The sequence below is a fragment of the Alternaria triticimaculans genome, assembly GCF_023758025.1.
Source record: "Alternaria triticimaculans strain BMP 0046 chromosome Unknown scaffold_27, whole genome shotgun sequence".
NCBI lineage: Eukaryota > Fungi > Ascomycota > Dothideomycetes > Pleosporales > Pleosporaceae > Alternaria > Alternaria triticimaculans.
The window spans coordinates 208,332-230,213 of record NW_026055984.1 but is presented as its reverse complement, the minus strand read 5'-3'; the positions used below and the strand labels follow the sequence as shown (position 1 = coordinate 230,213).

The window sequence follows — 21,882 nt, the reverse complement described above, 5'->3', positions numbered from 1 at the left end:
GCTAGCTGTTGTCGCTGGAACAAGCGCGACGGGGGATCGCGACTTCACCTCAACCATCGAAGAACGATTATTACGGCACCGCGGAAGCTCATCATACGGGTTTAAAGCGCAGAGATTACACGCGATTATTACGGATAGCGGCGCTGAAGGAACGAGCAAAGGAAGCGCTGAGAGAGGAGAACGAGGCAGTCGGACAACGACAAAGAGCGCGAGAGACACAACACCATGACAGAGCCACGTATGCGCCTGCGGCAAAAAGGCCAGCAGTTCCCTACACAAGACTGTAAGTCATGCCCTTCCCTATCCGCTGGATGCGCATCACTTGTCGCAGCTACCCAAACTGTCACCCATCGACATCATACTAACCTCCCCCCAGTAGAAGCCTTCCTCCTCGCCTTCGGCGACAACGACTACCCCCTCCCCGAAACCATGCGCGTCCTCGACGAAATCATAACCGACTACATCATCGAAACCTGCCACGAAGCCGCGTCCGTCGCGCACCACGCGCGCCGCGCCAAAATCAAGCTCGACGACTTCAAATTCATGCTAAGGCGGGATACGGGGAAGCTGGGGAGAGTGTCAGAGATGCTGGAGACGGATAAGGAGCTCAAGAGGAAGAGGAAGGCGTTTGATACTGATGAGGGGGCTGTGCTGGTGGAAAAGGATGGCGGTGGGGAGGGGGAGGGAGGAGGAGGAGGGAGGGAAGGAGGGGGGAAGTTGGGAAGGCCGAGGAAGAAGGTGGATGGTGGGGAGGGGGATGGGGGAGGGGAGGAGCCGAAGAAGAAGAAAAAGAAGAAGAAGGTTGATGGGGGTGGGGATGATGCTAGTACCGTGCGGAGTGGATGAGGTTGAGGGGTTTGATGGATGGCTGCTGCTGCAATGGTGTTATGGGACTAAGATTGCGGATGGCAGCGGTCGCGATGGATGCACAAGGCATACGAGCAGTTACATCGCGGCTGGGTCGACGACATGTCCCGGAAGCCATGAAGAGTCATCAACCCATCATTATCGAGCGGAAGAGAATGATCGCGTTGTCAGCAAGCATGCGGCAACCCGATGAGTAGTGTTTTGGTTTTGTGCATTCTTAGGAGTATGGTCATTGCGCATTCAAAGGGTTCATTGGCGTTTATCATGGATACCCACCAAGGTCTTTATCGCCTCTACAAAAAGAATCAAACGTTATCGATTCCAAACATATATTCAATGTCGGTGCCCTTATCGTCGCCAGTTTCACGCTTACGTCCCGGTTTTACAGTCCCCCAAGAGACTGCCACTCGAACAAATCGACTCGAGCGAATTCAAGCATAGGATGAATAGCCTCACCGAAACTCAGCGCATGTGCTTCGCAATACGAGCTGACAGTGGTGTGTATGTCAAGCAATATCGTCAATTATCACCAGCCACCTCATACAGGGAAAGAACCGAACAGGTCTAGAGACTATATCAAGACGAAGACATGTAAATTGTGTGACCCCAAATCAGTGTAGGCTCTAGGGTGTTTAGCTTCTATCAAAGTTGACGTGCGACGATCGCTCATGAGGGTAATTGAAACACATCCATTCAAGAGCTCGAAAATATCAATAGATGACCGTATAAGGAGAGGTGTGTTTTCTGAAGTATCATTCACAAGTTTCCCGGGGTATCATCCATCCTTTAGCGACGCCAAACGCCTTCCCTACCAGTCCAACCGTGTATCGACCTCCCCAAAAGCCCTTTATCCGCCCTTCCATAACACCGTACGTCGCTCGTCTCCGCACCAGCTCAGCCCGCACAGACACCTGACTTCAAGAGCGGCCACCTCATCAGTAGCCAATATCAATCCAACTTGTCGAAAAGCTTGAAGCGCAAGCCTTCTCGCACACGCTCCCGCTTCGCATCCTCCACGCTCTTGATCCTGTCCTTCTGACCCTCCTGACCGCCGTCCTTTACCTCGCCTTCAGCCCCAGAGCCCGCCCTCCAGACAGCCAAGTCGTCATCCGCGGCCTTGTATACGGACGATACATCCGATTGATCGTGGTGCTTAGGATCGGGCTTGTCAGGTACTTCGTGTCCAAAGAACTCGAATACGTCGCGCCGAAAGGCTGGGTCTTGGTGAAGGACGTAACCGCCGAACCAGTCGGATTTGAGAGGCTGTGTCGCGGTAGCCTGCTTCTGACCCTGGAAGGCGACATTGGCGGCTGAGCGTTTTTTGGATGCGACGGGGGCGGGTGTCGGTGGTACGTAGGCGCTGGGACTGGGTGAGGGCATGGGTGTCCAGCTGGGTGTGAAGTTGTTCTGCATGTTGGCTGAGGGCTGCATTGGTTGCTGCGAGCGTTGAGTGTGAGGAGGTGGAGCGGACATGTCGTTGGTCGCGTTGGTGGCCTTGGTGACAACTGGTTGCGCGGGGCGTCGGGTGTCAGGAGGTGGAGCGGACATGTCGTTGGTCGTGTCGGTGGCCTTGGTGACAGAAGAAGCTGAGAGTGTTTAGTATTCACGTGAAGGTGCTAGATAGCCAAATATGTCTCACCTTCACTATCCACCTTGATGCCTAACAGAAAGAGCACTCCCTGATGCGCGAATTGCGAAGCGGTATTTCGTACCAGCGGCTCGGTCTGGTCAACCCAGGCAGAAACACTCTCGCCGTTTGCCTTCGCGGCTGCGGCTCCCTCTATGAGTTCCTTGTAGCATCCCCAATCGGGGCCGAGGTCTGCTCGTAGAGCGACAAGGAGAAGGTCCAGATTGCCCAGCTTAGCCGTGGTGGTCGTCTTTCGCTGTTGGCGGCGCGCCATTGTGGACATTATGGAATAGGTGAAGAGGTAGAATTGGAGCCTGAGGACCCGGAGCGCAAGAAGGTAAAGAAACACATGCGGCGCTAAGATTGCCCAGAATCAACAATAAGACCTGCTTCCTATTGTGATGGAGAAAAGCTGCACTGTAGTAGTGAAATGAAGAAATGCGATGCCGAAATCAAGCATATGAGGTAATATGGACATGGGAAACGATGTACAATGGTGACCCAAGAGCACCTCCATGACCGCGATTTGGCAGTCGCTCGACATTCAAGCCTAGAGTACATATCAAACCCTCACGCATTACCTTCAATCCACATCTTCGCGAATCCCCAAGGTGCGGATCAGTCAACGGTAGGTATTCAGCACTATCATTCTGCGCGATTTGGTGCGCATACGCTTCGTGTACAAATGCACCACGAGATACGACCAACACGTCGATGATTATAGTTTGCGCGCCATCTTAAAGGACATGTCTCGCGAAGAACGGAGAATGTCCGTTTCGGAATGCGGAGTCATCATGTTGCCAGCTCTTTGATGCGGCCTCGCAAACGCGTCGCTGGAGTCTTGAGTATGGTGAATTTGGTGGTAAGATGATAAGCCACGGAATGCGAATCGAAAAAGGTGAGCGCCTCGAGGTCAGGGAAGAGCAGCGCGCCCTTATGTACGCGCATCTCGTCACTGATGTCGGAGGATGGAGGTTTGCCTGCGGGTGTTTGAAGTTCCGTCAGCGTCGGCGGTCGGAGAAGTCTCGGCCGACGCGGTGGTCATGGCGTCTTGGTGCGGCTTGATGTTACGCGACGGCAACAACCTTCCCACCACGTCACTTGTGTCAAGGGGCACCGACTTGTCGTCGCGATGACTATCGAGCTCAAATCCGACTGCGCATATATGCGGATGTGACTTTCATCACAGTCTTGGTACTCACACATGCAGCTAGGCGCACCGCAGTGGTCGTCATCAGCGCAAAGGTCGCCTACATCGCGACAACGCTCACAGCAGATGCCTTTCTCCACGTGCAGAAGCTTCCTCTCCGCATGGAAAGGCGACCGCAAGACTTCAAGTTTCTGTCAGTCATACTTCATCTTTCTGTACTGTGCCTGTGCTGGCGAGCTACTCATAACCATGGAGATGTGAACGATACCCAGCAAAACAGCACATGTTAATTCACAAGATTAACTAAAGATAGATACGCCGCTTCACCAAGACGCTTTGGAAAGTCAGTATTGCATCAGGTGGTCTTCAGCTTGCCGTGGAATATTTGGTACAGTACGCGTCATCATGTCTTTTCGAACCGTGCGACGACCAAACATATTCACTTTCCAAAGTTCACCGTTACGTGGTTGAAGCCACGCGCTACGCGAGTGATTATCGTCACACAATTTCGTTCGCTGGACAGCTAACACTCTTCTTGACTTCCCTACCCTCCACTTCTGTATCTTCTATCACGTTCATCGCACGAAAGTGACCATGCCGCTGTTCGGATACGGTAACACCCCAAAACCGAGCGCCCAGGAAACCCAACAACCACAAGACATGAACGCCCAACGACTGAGACGCGAGAATCGTCGGAGAAGCAGTGAGCTTCGGCAGTCCGAGGAGACAAGCGCTCCGGCACCCAGAAATGAGGGCGCTTCAACAGCCAAGCGAAGCGATACCCCGACCCTTAGACAAGAAGACCCTCCGGCATCGCACAACCTGACGCGAGAAGACATCCAAAAGTGGAGGTGAGTGCTAACGTGTCATTTCTAAACGCTTCCTGACCTGACTCAACGCAGGAACGCTACGTACGAGATCAAGGCCACCTTCCCCTACGTCGACCTATGGCCGTGCATGTACTGCCTCAGCAACATCGACTTCCGCTACCGAGAACGATGTTCGCGCTTCCACTGCGACAACCCTGAGTGCGTCGGCCGCGGAAAGCTGCAGGTCACTTGTTTCTGGGACATCAAAGCAGGGATTAAGAGGAATGAGGATTAGCCGCGGCATGTTGTGGCTCGTTGTGGGGAGACTGGCCGTCCGGGACGACACGGTTTGGTCGGCTTGGCTGCGGCCATGGAAGCGCATCGATAACTTCTAGACCATCGATCCAGGCGCCGTGTGGCCAAAGCGAATCCTTCCAAGGCTCTGATGTGTCGACAAATATCACGCTCAGCTCGCTGTCTTCTTCGTCTACCTCGGATTGTTCTCTGTTTATGCCGGTTGGAGAAGCCGGCAATGTCGCAGGGCCCTGACCCAGAGTTGGCTGAACAAGCTCCGCATTCGCCATAGTCGGAGGAGAAGCTGCTTCAGGGGACTCTTCGCGTACTGTAGCCTCCGCGGCGGCCTCTGACACAGCTTCCGATGTCGCCATTTTGTCCGAGTTTGCGACACTCGGACTTCTCTCACGCGACTGCGTTGCCGGTTTATCCTCTTCATCGTCTTCAGCCGCCGTTCCATCGCCCGTAATTGGTAGTTTGACCAACACATTCTTCCTTTGGTTGTCGATCTCCGCATTCATCAGATTCGCTAGTCGGTTATGGTCCCTCGAAATCCGCGGAAAGTCATCGTTCACGAACGCTTGCATCGCCTCGGCTGAGTCTCGAGCTCGATCTCGACATGCCATGATGTCGCCAAAATACTCGCGGTAGACTGGGCGCGCGGTGGGAGGAAGCTTCTTCGTGATGGTGACAAATTTGGCTTGGACATGGTATGGTATCAGAAAGGTGAAGCCTCTGGACGCGGATGAACTGTAGTAGGTGTAGTCTGTCATATTTAAGCTTTGAGCGTTCGGCTTGATCGAGTGTTGAGCTCAGCAGTAAGTGTTATTGTGAAGCAATACGCTAGAATTTCAGAAGCCCGAGCATGCTCACACAAGGAATGGTCAGTGTAACTTAAGGCAACATCCATCACGAGGGCAACATTGCAGTGAATAAATTTGCAAGTATTTCATTACCACACTCAACCATGGTACTGCGATGACGCAGAGCGAGACGAGCCACTCATGACTTCCAAAATACATAACCACCACATACGCAAAGGTGCTCCTCATCAAATGAGAGAGGTCGCAATCCCCAGAGTTACCACAGTCAAGCGCCTACAAGCCATCTAAACTTTCTAGAGTAACCATCAACACACCAGCTGACAGATACAAAACACGCAACGACCCGCCTCTGACGTCTCGTAAACGCCTTGGATACCTTCACAACACCAAGCCAGACCTGCAGCCCTACTTCTTCCGGGGATCAGCGACCTTGGCTTTAATATATTGAGCACCAATCATCGTTTCGTTCAGCTTATCGAGCGCGCGGCCGACTGCCCCTGTCGGAATACCCACGAAAGCGTAGCCCTGCTTGATGACGATCTTGTATACGGTGAAGCCCTCGAAAATGGTGCGGATTTGGTAGTCTGTGACGTCGTAGGGCAGGTTTTCCAGTTTTAAGTCCGTGGTATCAGTAGGCGGTAGGAAAGCTGGCGCAGGAATGGGAGTGGCGCCGGCAGAACCAAACGCAGCCTTCCTCTTCCTCTTATCCTTGTCCGATAAGTCCACTTTGATGGTGCGACCTTGCCACTTGACGCCACCTTTGAACTGTGCGAGTATCGAGTCGGCGTGCGCTTGCTGAACGATAACGAAGCAGAATGTCTTGCCTGGTAGCGTGTTGACGTCGGTGATGGGGAAGTCCTTGAAAATCTCTCGCACCTCCTTCGATGACGTACCGACCTTCAAGCCCTTGACGAAGAGCGATACGTCCGTGGCGCTGGGCTCATTTACAAGCAGTTCGTTCATTTTTTCATCGGGAACGCACCGAGCGTTGAGGGTCGCGTTCTTCCAGTAAGTACCCGCGTACTGCTGTACAATGGCGACTGCCATCCAAGGCTGCGCGAGCTGCAAAAGACCGACTCCTGGGTCGGGTGTCTTGACTTGAAGGATATTGATGGGTTCATAGTAGCCGTAGTCGGTCGGTTGTAGACGTTGGTTCTGCTTGGTGGCCTCGAGGTACTGATCTCGCACCGACTCTAGCAACTTGTTCATGTCACTCAGAGTGTGTTTTGTGGGAAGACCGGTAATCTCAACAGTGCGCGAGTCTATCTGGTGATCCCGGGCGCGGACGAAATCGGAATAGCGATTGGTGGCGTGGTCGGGAATGGCTTCGGTCCAGAATGAAGTCGCGATCTTCTTGCCGGTTGCCCCGAAGTGGTAGCCTTTGTGGTTCTTCTCAAAGATTGCGGCGACGTCGGGGGCCTTGAAGATTATCCAGGCGGACTCGCCTCCTCCCGCTCGTGTGTACACTTCCTCGATCTCGTCTTCTTGCAAACGTAGCTCAGTGAATACGTAGGATGACTCGCAGTTGGAGGGAAGGTCGCTGACCAGCACTGTGGACGACATGGCTGAATGTGTGTTTCCAAGAAGTAATTGGGGTATATAGAAGTGTTAATCGCCTAGGTATGACAAGCGTTGTTGGGCAGAAGTCTGTGATCCAAGTAGAGAAGCGAGAAGGACATATGTATGGGACGCTTGTGTACAATGAAAAGTAGTAGGAGCCTGGAGTCGGAGTGTAGCCTTAAGTATTCATTCGGTCGAGTCACGCGATGTTTGTCAAACCATCCACGCAGTCACATGAGAAATCGCGCAAACAAAATATCTGTATACCCTGGAGGTATCTTTCATTTCAGTGGATTACAACGAGTGTGATAGGCATGAGCCACAATTTCCAAAGCAGGGTCAACGGTAGAGTAGGCAGTCCTGAGCATCAGCCCTCACAAGTTCCAGGCGCACTTACCCTGCCCGGTTGAACCAGAACAGCCCCCTGGTCCTCCAACACACCCGGTGTCGAAAAGACAGCGCGCACAATGATACTTTTCGTTGCATATCTTTTTAGATGCGCAGCTCCTTCCAGAATCGCACTGTGGCTGCCTCGGGTGCAAAGATAAAGCCCCTGGCACATTTGCCTCGGATGTTTCGACGCCTGGGTCGCGTGCGACGATACCGTCCGGGACAGCCCATAGCTGAGCTTCAGACGTGACAGTGCGTCCGTCACTGAGCTTCAGATTAGTTGTGTTCACTATAGTCTTCAGGAGAGAATTGCGAAGGGGAAAGCTTACACGCCTGGTGTGGCAGGTCTTTTCGAGCCTATCTTGACAAGGAGCTCGGCGATTTGAGGCTCACTGAGCTGTACATAGTCCACCACGGTGTCATGTGCTGCGTTGAAGCTGCGAAGCACTCCATCGGCTCCAATGTCCATCAACTCGCCCTCGTTGAAGTTCCTGAGTGCTTCTTCAAGCGACTAGAGGCGCAATGTAAGTATGTCACTGTCTGAGTAAGGCCTTTGGAGTGCCTACCGCATCGTTCGTAGTCGCTGCCGCTGCTAGCAGAAAGGTCGCACTCGCGGAAATGAAGATTAAGAACCTCATATTGAAATTACTGTATGATGAACAGGTCTTGTGAGTGGTAAGATGTTGAACTGTAGTGTGCTGAGAGAATGTTCGTGTTGTCGGCGGGAGGTAGATGCTTTATAGGCCACTGTTGGACCTCTTCTCAATTCTTTCAAGGCGTTAATGTACATGTTTAGGTACCATCACATGACTGCGAGGCTGGTATATTGCAATACTGCGTCATGCAGGATGCGGTTGGTCAGCACTGCCTGAGTGTGCCGTCTATAAGTACGCCCCGCATCTCAACCTTTGCGTACTGCATCCTCTTCTCGCATACACCACGTCGCCTGCTGCCACCACTCTATTTATCCCTCTACCCGAGGTTGCATTTAATAAAACTTGAAGTCAGTGCTACTCGCCTGAATCCTAATTCCCACTGTAAACGAATCAACGATGTCCTCGTCATCCTCGCCAATGCCCCAGAGTCAGAAAGGATTCAACACCAACAACGAGGAACCTTCAACCGCAGACCCGAACAAACACGAAGGCGGCATGAAGCAGGCTGGCGCTTCCACTGAAGTGAGAGTCAAGACAGACCCGCTGGAGATCTTCGTCGACTCTATGCGAGAATGCGAGCACGGCCATCACTTCCACATGATCTGCAGAGACGGAGTGATGAGAGTCATCGAATACCTACCCGGGCCGCCCGACCAGGTTACACGAACAAACATCTTTGATGCAAAGCCCATGTCGCCAGAGCTCATCAAATCATGGTTGGACAGAGGTCCTTGGAGCCAGGAGAAGGAGGATAGGTTCCGCGGGGTTGATGGCAGAACGGTTCCACAGGAGTAAGTCGCACCTTTCATCGCACGCTTATTAAGTAGACGAAGTTTTAGCTAACTTAATGCTGCGATTTGTAGGCAGTGGTTGAACCCTCCTGTGGGGCTGATTCCAACCTTCGGCACAAAGAACGAGCGCGACGAAGAGATGAGGAAGCACCGCGAGGAAAGGGCGGAGTTGGAACGCAAGATTGCGAGTGGCGAGGTCGAGCGGGAACCAGCGATAGCCTGTATGGCCATCCAAAGCAACTACGACCTGAGTCCTCGTTAGGATGTAGCCAGGACTGCCTGCAGGGCGTACATCGTGTTGGTATGCGAGTCTCTTTTCCTAGGTACGAGTCTGGGTACAGCTTTGATCATGGGTTTGAGACGTTGGCATTGGATAATCTGCCTAGACAGTTGGGTATAGGTAGGAACTTTCATCGTTGTCGACCCATGCCTAGGTGACAAGAGATTATATTACGTGACCATACAGGAGACCAGAAAGTATCACGGGGCGGCGCAACTCCATCCTTCTGGGAGGCTTGTGACTGAAGGACGGCTGGGACGAAGTGCGCATTGGATGGTATCTTACTAGCGGCCGTGCACGGGTGGCGATGCGCACCGCAGCATGGGTGTGTGTTGGTTACGAAAGGAGACCATTTGCCACTGGAACATCAGAAGTACTCAGGTGTCCTTGAAAACAGGATCAAGCTGAACAAGGTGTAAGAAGACTGGACCCGCGAACGGGCAATGCCGCTCCGGATGCGGCAGTCCATTCGTGAAGTTGCAGCAAACTTTGCGCCACACGGGAAGCCGGGATCATGTGCGAAGGATTCAACTACAACTGACCCCTAAGAATTACGCCCTGCAGACAACATCAAGACACCGGCCTGGAAACGCCGATGATCGGCCTCGTCACTCGCGCGGAAGCCCCACCATATCGAGACTCTCTTCCCACAACCTCTCCTCACCCTCCTCATCATACGCCCACAGCGCATACCCCTCATTAGCACTTTCATACATTCCCTCCTTCCTCGCCTCCTCCTCTCTTGTCCCCATCTCCGCCAGACTAGCCAAATACCTCCCACCCTTATCCTTCCACTCCCTACTCACCGCAGCATAAACCTGCGTCGCAGCCCCCTGCTCCGCACTCTTGAACGTCCGCAGTATCTCTGGGTCACCAAACATCGCCTGTTTGGTCTCTTCAGACACATGCACCCCGAGACCAGATCCCTCGATGATACCGCCTGGATGCACGGATGTAGCGTGTAGATGGCGGGACGCGTAGTGGCGCTCGATGGAGTTTGCGAACCAGATGTTTGCTGTTTTGGCTTGGCCGTAGGCGTTCCAGGGTTCGTAGGGTGTGCTTTCGTAGTTGTAGTCGGAGAGGTGCACGGTGGACCAGATGTGCGCCATGCTGGAGAGGCTGACGTAGCGGCTGGGGTACTCGGGGGTTGCGGACGCGAGGAGAGCGTCTTTGAGGAGGTGGAAGAGCAGGAAGTGGCCGAGGTGGTTGGTTCCGAATTGGGTTTCGTAGCCGTCGACGGTTCTGCCGTAGGGTGTGGCCATTACGCCTGCGTTGCCAATAATCACGTTGAGCTTTCCGCCGGTCTTTGCGAGAATCTCTTTAGCGGCGTTGCGGATGCTGTCGAAGCTGTCTAGTTCCATCTCGATCAGGTCAATCTTCCCACCTCCATCGTGTTTCTCTGCGAGGATCTTGTCGACCACAGCTTGGCCTTTCGGTAGGTTGCGCACGGTTCCGATAACGTGGGCGCCGGTCGTGTGCAGCGAACGAAGAGTTTCAATGCCTAGGCCGGAAGACACTCCCGTGATGAGGAAAATCTTGTCGCTCAACTTGCCGGTCAGACCCTCGTCGCGAATGACTTGGAGGGCTGTAGGACGAGCGTCGCCTGCGCCACGAAGATTCGCGACTCTGTGGACCTCGTCATATTGCGCCATTGTTGTAATGATGGTTATTTGGAATGGAACTGGACTTTATAAGGTGCTTCTCTGCGGAGTCGCAGGCAACGGGTGTTGATGAAGCAACTCTTGTATGATGAGCTGTAGGTTTGAGTGTTTTCCAACCCTCTCCTTTGCTATATAAATACTACGGTCTGTGGAAGGCATCTGGTAACACCTGTTAGCACCTGCTTTTCGTCGTCTATCTCCACGTATTTCCCTTAACTCCATCGCATAATGGCCCGAATACGTCTTGCCCCATGGACGGATTTTGGTCCGTTCCCGGACGACAAGGGAGATACAGCACTGTTCAGCGGAGTAAATACAGAATTGGCCCCGTCGCTCAGACTGAAGAACTGACCTGTGGATAGTTGAATGGGCCATTCCGCTTAAGTAACACTGTGTGTACGGTGTCGTTCAGGGTTGGAAGATATGTTGTAGTGGCTTGCATGCGATGACGTCAGACCGAGCGAATCGCGAGCTAGCGCGAGTTTTGTCCGAAGCCACACCTGCTGGCCTGCATTATCTGGGCACTCATCTCCTGCGTTCTATCTGGCCACAAAGTACCGAAGATGGGAATTATTGCGATGAGATTCATTTGTAATCGGGATCAGCATCCTTATTCGTTCTTCACTCGAAGTCACTACGCGTCGTGCCTACTATGCAGACATGTCTGACAGGCTAGCTTTTGGCGCATTACTTGCCTAATTCCATTGTTTTGATCTTCGCCCCATGTGCATGACGACCTACTCATCTCTACGCGCTTCCAAAACTCTCCCTCTTAACAGCAAGGAAGGTCAAACTCCAAAGCTGGCGAATATTGCTCTCAGTCGCGGTCAACGAGCCCAGCTGCTCGATCTGATAGCCGTTGTCGTATTTCCAACTCCACACCTCATGGCTCAGCTGGTCGCGGTTGGCGTCAATTGTATCCCAAAGGCTGTTGTATGCGGAAAGGACTTTGTCATGGACTGTCGAATCTGCGCAGAAGTCTACGATGCTGAGTTAGCAATCACATGATGGAGAAACGTTAGAATATGTCAGGATATCGACTTACCAGGCGCACCCTCTTTATCGCATCGACCAAGCTGTCGCGCAAGTCCAGCACCCATCATGGCAAGCTGCCAGCTCCATACCACAGTGCCGTGGTAGTCGTCCGTTGAGAAACCTGCTTCGAATGTCGCATTTCCAGCGTACGCAGGGTTCGCAACGAATAGTCCAATGTCGCTCGATAGGCCAACCGGGAAAGGTTGGAGGATGTGATCCGCGGTCTGGCTGATGTATGCGGTCAGCTGGGTTTGATTCGTGGTGTCGAGGAGGAAGTGGCGGAAGCAGTCATCGCTATTGATGACTGGCACAACGGGTGCACCGACTTCGCCGTCAAGGGCGACGCCGTAGTATGTGACATCGCTTGTGATCTTTTCGACGTTTGTTGAGAGGGTAAGGTTGGCGTTCGAGACGTAGTTCTCCACAAGAGATTTGGCGTCGGCCTGCGGGACGGTGACTTCGAAGAAGCGTAACGTCTCGTCCTCCCAAATCTGGGCGTGCTTATCGGCCTCTTCGCACCAGTCCGGATGGTCTGAGAAGAAGCCCGCGCGGCTCAAACTTGCGATAGCCCGAAGTCCTGCAGGGACAAGCGCGGTGTTGACGTTGTACGGGATGCGACCTCCTCCGAGGCCATTGCTAGAGTCGCGCCACTCCCCGACTATCTCGCCTTCGTTGAGGTGGATGAGGTTCTCTTTTACTTGACTCTGCGCAAATGGTGCAGCAATGCGCATGATCTTTTCGGCGGTGAATTGGGCCAGCTCAGAATACGCCAGTCCGTCGTTCTCGACTAGGAATGTTGCGGTCTGGCTGAAGAAAGCGTCAGAACGATTCTTGCCAGCATCTGTATCCACGAAGTAGCTGTTCATGGAAATAGGAAGCATGAAGTCCGTATCGATCATCTTGTAGTCACAGCCAGGTGCGCTGGAGTTGATTCCCTTCTTCCTGTTGAGCCAAGTCGCGTAGTCACCGAGGACCTCCTCGTGACACACAGTACCATCAGTGCGATTGACTCGCTCGAGAACAGCTCCGATGACGGCTTCGATGGCCGCTTCGCTGAGAACGGGCTGCATCAACAGCAGCGAGAGCATACTGTCTCGACCGAAGTAGGTGAGGAAGCGCCATGTGCCAGCCAGTAGCTTGTTCGAATATGATAGGAATGACAAAGAGGTGGTTTGATCCGGGTTCTCTGCAATCAAGCCGGAAGACGCCTCGTTGAGAACTTCTTGAGGACTGAGCTGCTCCAGTTGCGGATAGTTGTAAGATGCTTCGAAACGGTAGCTACCTTCGCCGAATGTCAAGGTCCAATTCGCCTCGCGATTCAGGGTAATGGCTTGCGCGCCGTTCAGCGGTGAGAACTTCAGCGTCGTAGTAGTCACACCGTCAAACCAGGTACGGTTGATGGAGGCGCTCCCGTCTTCGTTGATCGCGAAACCGAGATTGTTCTGGAAGTCTTGACTAACGCCTGAGCCTTCGGTCTGGTCGCGGATAGCCCGTATACTACCAAGGATAGGTTGCGTCAATCTAGCAGTAGTATTGAAGTTGATCGATGCTGACACTCCAACACGATCCGATGCGCTCACTGCCTCTACCGTTTCTCCGTTGGCAGACGTTTCTAGGCTGATATTCAGACTGCCTTGACCGCTCTCAGGCGCGAAATATGCCATAGCGCCGCTGTTACCAGCAGGCCATGCCACGATAAGCCGAGGCTTGACCACACTGGTGTTGCTATCAGGCCTGGGACTTGTGACAATGACATGAGCGCTGGTATGACAATCGGAATAGAGGTAGTTCTTCTGAGGTCCGTCCCCTAGATAGAGTCTTGAGGCCGCTTCTTCGCATGGCGATGAGAGCTCGTCAGTCGGCGGAGGTGAATACGTCGCGGAACTTTGAGGGTAAGCCAGGACGGTAGCTACCAGGGCCGCTGACCCCAATACCGTGATCGCGACCATAGCAACTCTGAACCTGTTAGTTGATAGATCTTGCATAGATGTAACGTTCACATATTAGGCTCCGTTACTTACTTGATGATCCGAAAAATTGTCCAATGTCTTTGCGCGTGGTTCGTAGCTTTTACACGCGCGGTATGTGACTAGAACGATCCGCAATTCAATCGCAGTAATTGAAGTTATTACGGATAAATCACATTCGTCGGCCCGTGCGTCCAAACGATAGCCTGTCACTATTACTTCTTTCCTGGTCTCTGGTCGTCTTATGTACGCCCTGTTACTTCGGCCCCATAAGCCCTCTTAGCGACCCACTGACCAGGCACAGTCGAAAAACACGCGCTAGACGTCATGGCTCGAGCCGTTAGTACTCCAACCTCTAACGGCCCCGTTTGGAGCATGCGGGGTCGTGATGGTCGCTCCGTCGTCTTGTTTGTGGGGTAGAGGAGCGGCGGTTCGTTGGCCTTTCTCCCAGAGATCTCGCTTGGCGGGCGCTAGGGCGCATCTGGGTGCGATCGACACCAGGGTCCATAGCTGGGCAGTCACCCTCGTGCGTCATTTGACATCCATGGATCTTTCGTCCCACATATCACACACTTGCAATACTCACAAAAGGCAACGCCTGCATAGGAGCAACACTTATAAGTTGCACCGCACCCTGCGACCCTACCGCATGATCTATCCTCGCATTCTTACAACTATCGTTAAAAGCGACACAGCTTTTAGCTTCTCTATCTTTTGCGCTTAAGCCTAAAAAGTCTTTTTATAAGAGTACTTTAGTTATATATATTAGAGAAAAGATATTTAGTAATAGTAGTTTACTAAGTTTATCTAAAGTAGTTATTTTTATATATATTTATAGTAGCTAAGAATAACTTTATAATAAATATATAATAAGTTATTATAATAGCTTATAAAGTAGAAATAGCTTATACTATAAAACTAAAGTTAAAGCTTAAATAATATATTTATAAAAGTATATTTACTACTACTATTTTTATCTTTTTATTATAATTATAAATACTTTACTACTTTAAAAAATTTTTAACTACTATTTTTTTATTTTTACTAATAACTAAGTAGCTTATTTTACTTTTTTAGTCTTTACTTTAAATTTTAAACTTAATATAATTTACTATAAAGCTTTATTTATTAAAAAGCTATTAGTACTAGCTATATATATATAAAAAAGCTAGTAAATACTTTATAAGCTTAAAGTAATAGTAGCTATATTTATATTTAAGTAGCTTAATAATAGTATATAATTTACTTAAGTAATAGTATAAAGTTACTAATATTTTAGTTTTTAGCTTTTTTAAGTTTTATACTAATAAGCTAATAAAGCTAAAAGTACTACTTTAAAAGCTATTTTTAGTATAGCTATAGCTTATACTTATTAAAAAAATTTTTTTTAAATAAGTAAAAAAACTTAAGTAGTAAATAGTATTAGTAAATATATTAATTAATTACTATAGTAAGTAATTTTAGTAAAAGTAAAAGTAAAAAAAAAGTATTATAAGTTAATTTTATAGCTTTATAATATTTACTATTTATATAGAAAAGTAGTATTATAAGAGAAAAAAATCTACTTCTAGACTAGTGTCTTAGTAAATAAAACTAGGATTACATTAATACATTAAGGACAGCTTTTGGCTGCCGCTACTATGTACACCCGGACATCCGATCAATGTAACTATCGTCAGCATGCGCCTGCTAAGCGGCATCTCGTCGGACCCTACGCAGATATAAGGGCCTTCTTAGCACATTAACCCACGGCAGAAGACGAAGGGACGCCAGGTACCGACGCGTTTAAGACTTGGACGCTAACAGCCCCGACACAAGCCAAGGGTACAGCAACCGAGGCCATTCACGCGGCTCTGAGCGGATAACTGACCATGTCGGGATGCCTCGTGTAGTACGCGCGACGTATTTCTGGTAGAGGCGTTAGGTCTAGAGTAAGTTCCTCAAAGCTACCGAAGAGCTTGGCCAATCACGGGTGCATGTCGATATGAGGTACAACATCACGAAATCTGGGGTAATTACCAGGTGTGTATGGGTAAACGACGATTACGAAGGGGATCACAGGCCCAATATCCTGGTCGTCGGCCACTACAAGATGGCCATAACGTGCTCATCGCGTGCCGTTCTGAGGCTGTCTGAAGTCTGACAACAACAGCCCGTTACATCGCGCAGAGATGCATCTCTCCACCATCGCAATACCAGCCTTCCTCACCACCGCCGTCCAAGCCCACGGCCGAATAACCCAAATCACAACATCGAGCGGAGCAGTCTACGCAGGCTGGGATCCCGCTTCTTCGGACAATCTCATACCGCCGCATCCACTTGCGGCATGGTCCGCGTCAAATCTCGGCAACATCTACATCCCGCCCTCGCAGTTCAACACCTCCAACATCGCTTGCCACTACAACGCCATCCCAGGCGCTCTCCACATCAACACCACGGCCGGCGACGAGCTAAAGCTGCAATGGAACGAATGGCCGGTGTCGCACGTCGGGCCCGTTATGACGTATCTTGCGGACTGTAAGGGGAGCTGCACGGGCAGAAAAAGTGAGGATCTGGCATGGGTCAAGATCGACGAATTGGGATGGCTGAATAGTACAGGCTGGGAGACACTAGATCTCGGTGGGACGTGGGCCGCGGATGTGCTCATTGCGAACGAGTATTCTTGGGTGGTCAGAATACCGGAAAGACTCTCGGAAGGATACTATGTGCTGCGGCATGAGATTATCGCCCTGCATATTGCGGAGAAACTGGATGGTGCGCAGGCGTATCCGCAGTGTGTGAATCTACGCGTTGTGAGAGGGGCGGAGGAGCAGGGGAAGAAGCTGGCTGGTGGTGTTCTGGGTAAAGACTTGTACGGTATGAGAGATGAAGGTATACTAGTGGATGTGCATCGGAAGATTGACGGGTATAAGATCCCAGGGCCAAAGCTATGGGAGGACGCAACGCCTATACGGCAGCCAAACCAATAGTCCCTCTTCCATTCCACACCGAAGGCGTCGAAAGATTGTCTCAATACTCAAAAGAAAAAGTACATGAGCATCTCGTCAACCCCATCACTCTGTCCATCCTTGACCTCCTCCTTGACCTCAACAAGAAAGTCTTCATCCCCCGCCACCCTTGGCTTCTCGCATTCCATCAGCGCCTTCCTAAACGCCCTCCCCGTCTCCGTCTCTGTACCATACATTCGCTTGACGCTGTTCACCCAGCCAGACCCAGCGACCAGATATGGATTCGCACCAGCTTCAAGCAGTGCCACACAGGCTACATCGCGGTTGCCGTAACGGGTCGCTGCCCGGAGAGGCCGATCGAGACCGGACAGGTAGGCAGGGCCATTAGGACCTGCGCCGAGCTTGAGCAGCTCTTTGACGAAGATGACAGACTGTGGTGTTGCTGCGCTATCGAGGGCGGTGAAGAGGGGGTATGTGTTGTCCTGGATGTGATTGATGGACAATGTGGTTCGGTCTGCGTGCGGAGTGAAAAGTACGTGAAGAAGAGCTGGCTTCGCGAGATGGCATGCCAGTTCGAAGGTGACGTAGATGGTCGATAGACCAGACTGTGTGGGGATGGTCAGCAGCAGCTTGAGAGCATGTTCATCGTCCGACACGATCGCTGTGTCCAACCAGGCTCTCATACAGGCTTCAGTTGCTGGACCGAATGCATCGTTGTACGTCTTGAGGAGATAGCCGACCTTATCGTTCTCTCCTAGCTCGATAGCAGTGCAGATCGCTTTGCGGAATGACAGGTGTTCGGTGTAGGAAGACTCGGCAAATTCCTGGCTCTGGTTAGTAATTGCCTGTTGCGCTATTGCATGAACAACAGCGGTCTGGCGCGCATACACAGCGACTTCGAGCGGGTAGCCAAATGAAGGTGAGAGTGACCACAGCATGTGCCTCTTGGCGCTGGCGAAATGCCTCAGCGCAGCAACGCTGCCTGTCGCGGCGGCTGCGGCAACTTGATTGCCGATATCAGTCGATAGGATTGTCTGCTGTAAGTGAGAGCCCATGCTGTTGATATCAGTTGTAACAGCCCTCAGCGCGTCGCGGTGATTGCGCACAAAGAGCTCACACAGCGCTTTTCGAAGTGAGGTTGAGGCTTCATCGTCGGTAACCCACGGACCCAGCGCTAACATGACATCCCGAATGAACTCCGGCACGTGATGGCGAACGAAGCCGTTGAGCGTAGAGCTGCGTAGGAAGAGGAAGTCAGCAAGGTAGTTCTTCAGGATCTCGCGGCCGACACGAGTGCTGTTGTAGTCGTGGAGGGAGAGGTTGGCGAGGATCTCGTAGATAATGTAACGGCGGAACGTCTCTGTTGTCGCAGCATGTTAGTTCTATTCATCACGTCTGGCGTCTTTGTGTTTGTACTTACGGCTTGTTCCTCGGGCCTTCCAGGCTTCTGGTAATCCGTGCTTCTTGACCAGCACGGCCATGATGTGCTGGAAGATCTCGGTCGGTAGATCAAGTAACTGCGGCATTTTTGTTAGCTAATCAGAACCTCGAAATGCTGTGATGCTGATGTGGAGGTTATCGGCGTTGAGATTCGACAAAGAGGTTCGCGTCGCATGGTTCGCTGGGGATATCTGGGGAATATAAGTACCTGAAGGTAAGCTCGCAATCGTTGGTCACCGTCGAATTCTTATTGAGGTCGCGCTGCCGATGTGACTGTCGATTCGCCAAGGGCGTCGAGGTGACTGTGAACTTGCTATAGTCTTATTGTAGTGCGCGAAAGAGATTCTAGGAAGCAAGTCAACAATGACACGCTTATTGTAAAGCTACTAGAGACAACGTGGTGGGCGTCGACGTCAATCTGACAAGTACGAGCAGATGGTGGAATTGAAGTTTGTGGTTTCCATGAGTCGGGTGAGAAAAGTTCATAGCCAAAGGTGAAGGTGACTGAACACTAGGTAAAGGTAAAGGTAACTAGACCTCAGTCAAAGGTATCTCAACATCGGGTAAAGGTGACTGAGTATGAGGAAGATGGGATGCGGAAGGAGGTGTAGTCAGGTAGTTAGGATGCAACGGAAGGAATGAAATTTTGCGAGCAATCACAAGCATATTCTGACTGAAGTTTGTAATTTTCATGAGTTGGTAAAAGCCATCCGATCTAAGACTTGAGCTTCTGGAAAACAATTCCACAACGCCCAAGGACCCTACTTAGCCCCATACTCTAATACTCGATAATCGTCCCAATCGAAAGCCCGAGTATACCTAAGTCCTAGTCGATGAAAGACCCAGGATCTCGCCTACATGAAGCCCATGCTCTTTTCTCAATCGTTTTTCGAGGGACGTGGACGGTGACGTGGTGGAGGAGGGCGTTCTAGCCACAGGGAGTGAAGGTGCGAGCTGAAGTTTGTTGTCGTGGGGGTTGTCCGTGCACCCGGCGGAACCACGGACGTAGAGTCGACGTTGAGCCAGCAGGCTATTCTCTGCGACAACATATTACGGCGTAGCACCCAGGCACCCCTCAACCTACCACGATCAATCGCAGCTAGTTGCGCTCCTCGACGAAGCCACGGCCGTTACGAACCAAGGCGTTCCAGTAACCGAAAGTGTCGCCCACTCCAGAGTGGAGCAAATCGAAGAAGCGGCGACGACGAGGCGACATCTTGGAGCCCACTTCGTACCACTCCGGCCAGATGTCTTGGGTATCAGCGCCCCATACCAGCAGCAGACGAAAGATCTCGAGGCGGTTGTCGACCAGAGCGCGTCGTAGAGGGCGTTGACGACCCTTGGCGGCAGGCAGACCATCAGGATGTGCACCAAGCAAGAGAAGCTCCTCCACGGGACCGACCTTTCCTGCCGCGACCGCGGTTACAAGAGCATTCTCCTGGCTAGCGCAGGCCGAGCGCTCGTAATAGCCTTGGTTGGGATCGAGGATACCGCTCAGGACGAACATTCGGACCATGAGCACGTCGCCGCGCTTGCAAGCCATCTCGAATGCGGTGATACGGGATAGGATATCAGGAAAGCGACGAATGGTGAACGTCAGTGTCTGTACGATGCGGTGGTCCGAAAGCTTGACCGCCAGTGAAAGCCACCTGTTATAGACGTCGTCGTTTTGGTGTACAGGGAAGAAACCGTGGTAGACCTTGAGCAGGAGTAGCGCGGGGTCGCTATGTCCTCCGGCCAGTGATGCGTCGATGGCCTCCATGACGGCAAGATGATATTCATCGTTGGGAATCGTGCGGTAGTTGAGCATGACCCAATCCATGAGAAGATTGACGAGCTTCATGTGATTGCCGCCTGCAGCTGCAGCGAGCGCATAGCCGAACGCGTAAGACTTGCGGAAGAGACCGGCGGTACCGAATTGATCCATCAGCTTCTGGAAGCCTACGGCGTCACCAGCTGCCGCTGTGGTAGCGAACAACTCTACCTCAAGGTTGACCCCAGCGATGTTGAACCTAGGAAGAACGTCGAAGAACTTCTGGCTTGTCGATTTGTATATGGCCAGGTTATAGGCAGAATCGCACTGGGCCGCCAGCTGCTTACCCAGAAGGAGCGCGTATGCGAGTTCTTGACCGTCCTGCATCACCCCATACTGACGCAGGAGCTTCATACGGCCCGCGATGAGACGGGGAAGGTAGGGTAAGCGTCCGTCAGGCTTGCCTATGAATGCCCGAAGACCGAGATGACCGAGATGGTCTCCAAGGTTGTCCTTGTTCTTGAGATAATCGCGGCCGCTGTTCACTCCCATACGCAGGAAGTCGCCGATCGGCTTCTTGGAGATCTCGACGGTGATGGGGCCCTTGAAAGCTCCTAAGTAGGCAGAGTCAGTTTATGCGAAGTCGCGAAGTCTTGCATATAGAGAGACTTACGGCAGACGCGGCGGTACTTGGCCAGGCTAAGCGCGGTTTCGCCTTCGCAGAAGTCGCGGATGACGATGTCGAACAACTCCTGGGGAAGGTCAAGAAGACGGAAGATAGACGCCGCCATTGTCGCTGTCAATATTGGCTACTTTCGATGAGGGCAGAAGTCGTGTTGCCTGAGCGGTCGCGGTTTGAATAGTGGTGGGGTACTCGCTTCAGGGAAAGCGTCCGACCGCAAGACTTTTCCAGTCATTTCACTGATCGCCCCCGCCGGCGGCGGCTAGGAATCTCCTCGTCGTTTGCAGTATACGTGCTATCAAATCTTGAGAACTAGGCAGTTCTCAAGATGATGTATGCTCTTACCCCAGAATATTCTGTGTAAAATGCGACGGGGATCGTAGCTACCCCTGGTGCATCCTCTGTTCCCAAGACCTTCGGTCAACAGTGGTGACTGAGATCACTTCGGTAGACGTAATGTCTATTATCGAGAGCCCGAGAGGCATCTGCGATGGCTGCAGGCCATATATCGGAGGTTCAGACTCTACTGGCAAGACAGTACTCCAACGGTGCCTCACGCCAGTCGCCCACGATGCAGTGTGTCGCGGGTAAATGTTCTTAAAGAACATTCTATGGGAGAACATGGAAGACAACTCGAGCCGTAGATATCGGCTTTGAAGCCCACGGAGAAGAAGGAGACGAAAAAAGATGACGGATATGCAGTGGCTTTTGACGACGCTGTACCATGGAGAGAAGGCATCACAAGAGTGTCACGCTGAAACGGCCTGCAGAGAATCTTTCCAAAAGAACATGAAAGACATGTCGAGCCTTAGATATGGGTCGCAAATCCCAAAGAGTAGAGAAAGATGAAATGACGAGTGTGCAGTGACTTGTGATGATATTGCGCCCTGATGAGGCTGCACCGGAACCGGAACAGACGACCTGTAAGACTGAGGCGGCATTCTGGTGTCTAAGATAGTGGGCGATGAAAAGAATCGAATGTAAGACTGGGTAGCTGCAATATTGAGTCGTGGATGCCGGAGTCTAGGACACGGCTTGATTGTCTATGGCGGCAGCATGCGCATGTTTGAGAAGACGAATGCTAATAGAATATAAACACTGGGGTACTGTTATACGAAATCAGCTTGAACCAGGGGAAGGTGCGAGAC

The 21,882-nt window shown here is 51.7% G+C and overlaps 10 protein-coding genes across 10 annotated transcripts; 4 read left to right on the top strand and 6 right to left on the bottom strand.

Annotated features, from left to right (window-relative positions):
* Window positions 1–225: 225 nt before the first annotated feature.
* On the top strand, window positions 226–846 carry J4E78_010151 (uncharacterized protein; the record flags this gene model as incomplete). The annotated part of the gene is made up of 2 exons (XM_049370732.1): window positions 226–283; window positions 377–846. 2 exons carry the CDS (start codon window positions 226–228, stop codon window positions 844–846), a joined length of 528 nt encoding a protein of 175 aa, XP_049217612.1.
* A 969-nt stretch (window positions 847–1,815) lies between these two features.
* On the bottom strand, window positions 1,816–2,768 carry J4E78_010150 (uncharacterized protein; the record flags this gene model as incomplete). Its single annotated transcript, XM_049370731.1, has 2 exons — window positions 1,816–2,453; window positions 2,507–2,768. The coding sequence occupies 2 exons, from the start codon at window positions 2,766–2,768 to the stop codon at window positions 1,816–1,818; spliced, it is 900 nt and encodes a 299-aa protein (XP_049217611.1).
* A 1,536-nt stretch (window positions 2,769–4,304) lies between these two features.
* Window positions 4,305–4,748, top strand: J4E78_010149 (uncharacterized protein; the record flags this gene model as incomplete). Its single annotated transcript, XM_049370730.1, has 2 exons — window positions 4,305–4,495; window positions 4,547–4,748. 2 exons carry the CDS (start codon window positions 4,305–4,307, stop codon window positions 4,746–4,748), a joined length of 393 nt encoding a protein of 130 aa, XP_049217610.1.
* Window positions 4,749–5,976: 1,228 nt separating this feature from the next.
* Window positions 5,977–7,134, bottom strand: J4E78_010148 (uncharacterized protein; the record flags this gene model as incomplete). Its single annotated transcript, XM_049370729.1, has 1 exon — window positions 5,977–7,134. The coding sequence occupies one exon, from the start codon at window positions 7,132–7,134 to the stop codon at window positions 5,977–5,979; it is 1,158 nt and encodes a 385-aa protein (XP_049217609.1).
* Window positions 7,135–8,573: 1,439 nt separating this feature from the next.
* J4E78_010147 (uncharacterized protein) lies at window positions 8,574–9,230 on the top strand (the record flags this gene model as incomplete). Its single annotated transcript, XM_049370728.1, has 2 exons — window positions 8,574–8,968; window positions 9,041–9,230. The coding sequence occupies 2 exons, from the start codon at window positions 8,574–8,576 to the stop codon at window positions 9,228–9,230; spliced, it is 585 nt and encodes a 194-aa protein (XP_049217608.1).
* A 626-nt stretch (window positions 9,231–9,856) lies between these two features.
* On the bottom strand, window positions 9,857–10,900 carry J4E78_010146 (uncharacterized protein; the record flags this gene model as incomplete). Its single annotated transcript, XM_049370727.1, has 1 exon — window positions 9,857–10,900. The coding sequence occupies one exon, from the start codon at window positions 10,898–10,900 to the stop codon at window positions 9,857–9,859; it is 1,044 nt and encodes a 347-aa protein (XP_049217607.1).
* Window positions 10,901–11,656: 756 nt separating this feature from the next.
* Window positions 11,657–13,608, bottom strand: J4E78_010145 (uncharacterized protein; the record flags this gene model as incomplete). Its single annotated transcript, XM_049370726.1, has 2 exons — window positions 11,657–11,889; window positions 11,955–13,608. 2 exons carry the CDS (start codon window positions 13,606–13,608, stop codon window positions 11,657–11,659), a joined length of 1,887 nt encoding a protein of 628 aa, XP_049217606.1.
* A 2,474-nt stretch (window positions 13,609–16,082) lies between these two features.
* On the top strand, window positions 16,083–16,880 carry J4E78_010144 (uncharacterized protein; the record flags this gene model as incomplete). Its single annotated transcript, XM_049370725.1, has 1 exon — window positions 16,083–16,880. One exon carries the CDS (start codon window positions 16,083–16,085, stop codon window positions 16,878–16,880), a length of 798 nt encoding a protein of 265 aa, XP_049217605.1.
* A 47-nt stretch (window positions 16,881–16,927) lies between these two features.
* Window positions 16,928–18,385, bottom strand: J4E78_010143 (uncharacterized protein; the record flags this gene model as incomplete). The annotated part of the gene is made up of 2 exons (XM_049370724.1): window positions 16,928–18,219; window positions 18,280–18,385. The coding sequence occupies 2 exons, from the start codon at window positions 18,383–18,385 to the stop codon at window positions 16,928–16,930; spliced, it is 1,398 nt and encodes a 465-aa protein (XP_049217604.1).
* Window positions 18,386–19,398: 1,013 nt separating this feature from the next.
* Window positions 19,399–20,843, bottom strand: J4E78_010142 (uncharacterized protein; the record flags this gene model as incomplete). Its single annotated transcript, XM_049370723.1, has 2 exons — window positions 19,399–20,666; window positions 20,726–20,843. The coding sequence occupies 2 exons, from the start codon at window positions 20,841–20,843 to the stop codon at window positions 19,399–19,401; spliced, it is 1,386 nt and encodes a 461-aa protein (XP_049217603.1).
* Between the last annotated feature and the right edge of the window lie 1,039 nt (window positions 20,844–21,882).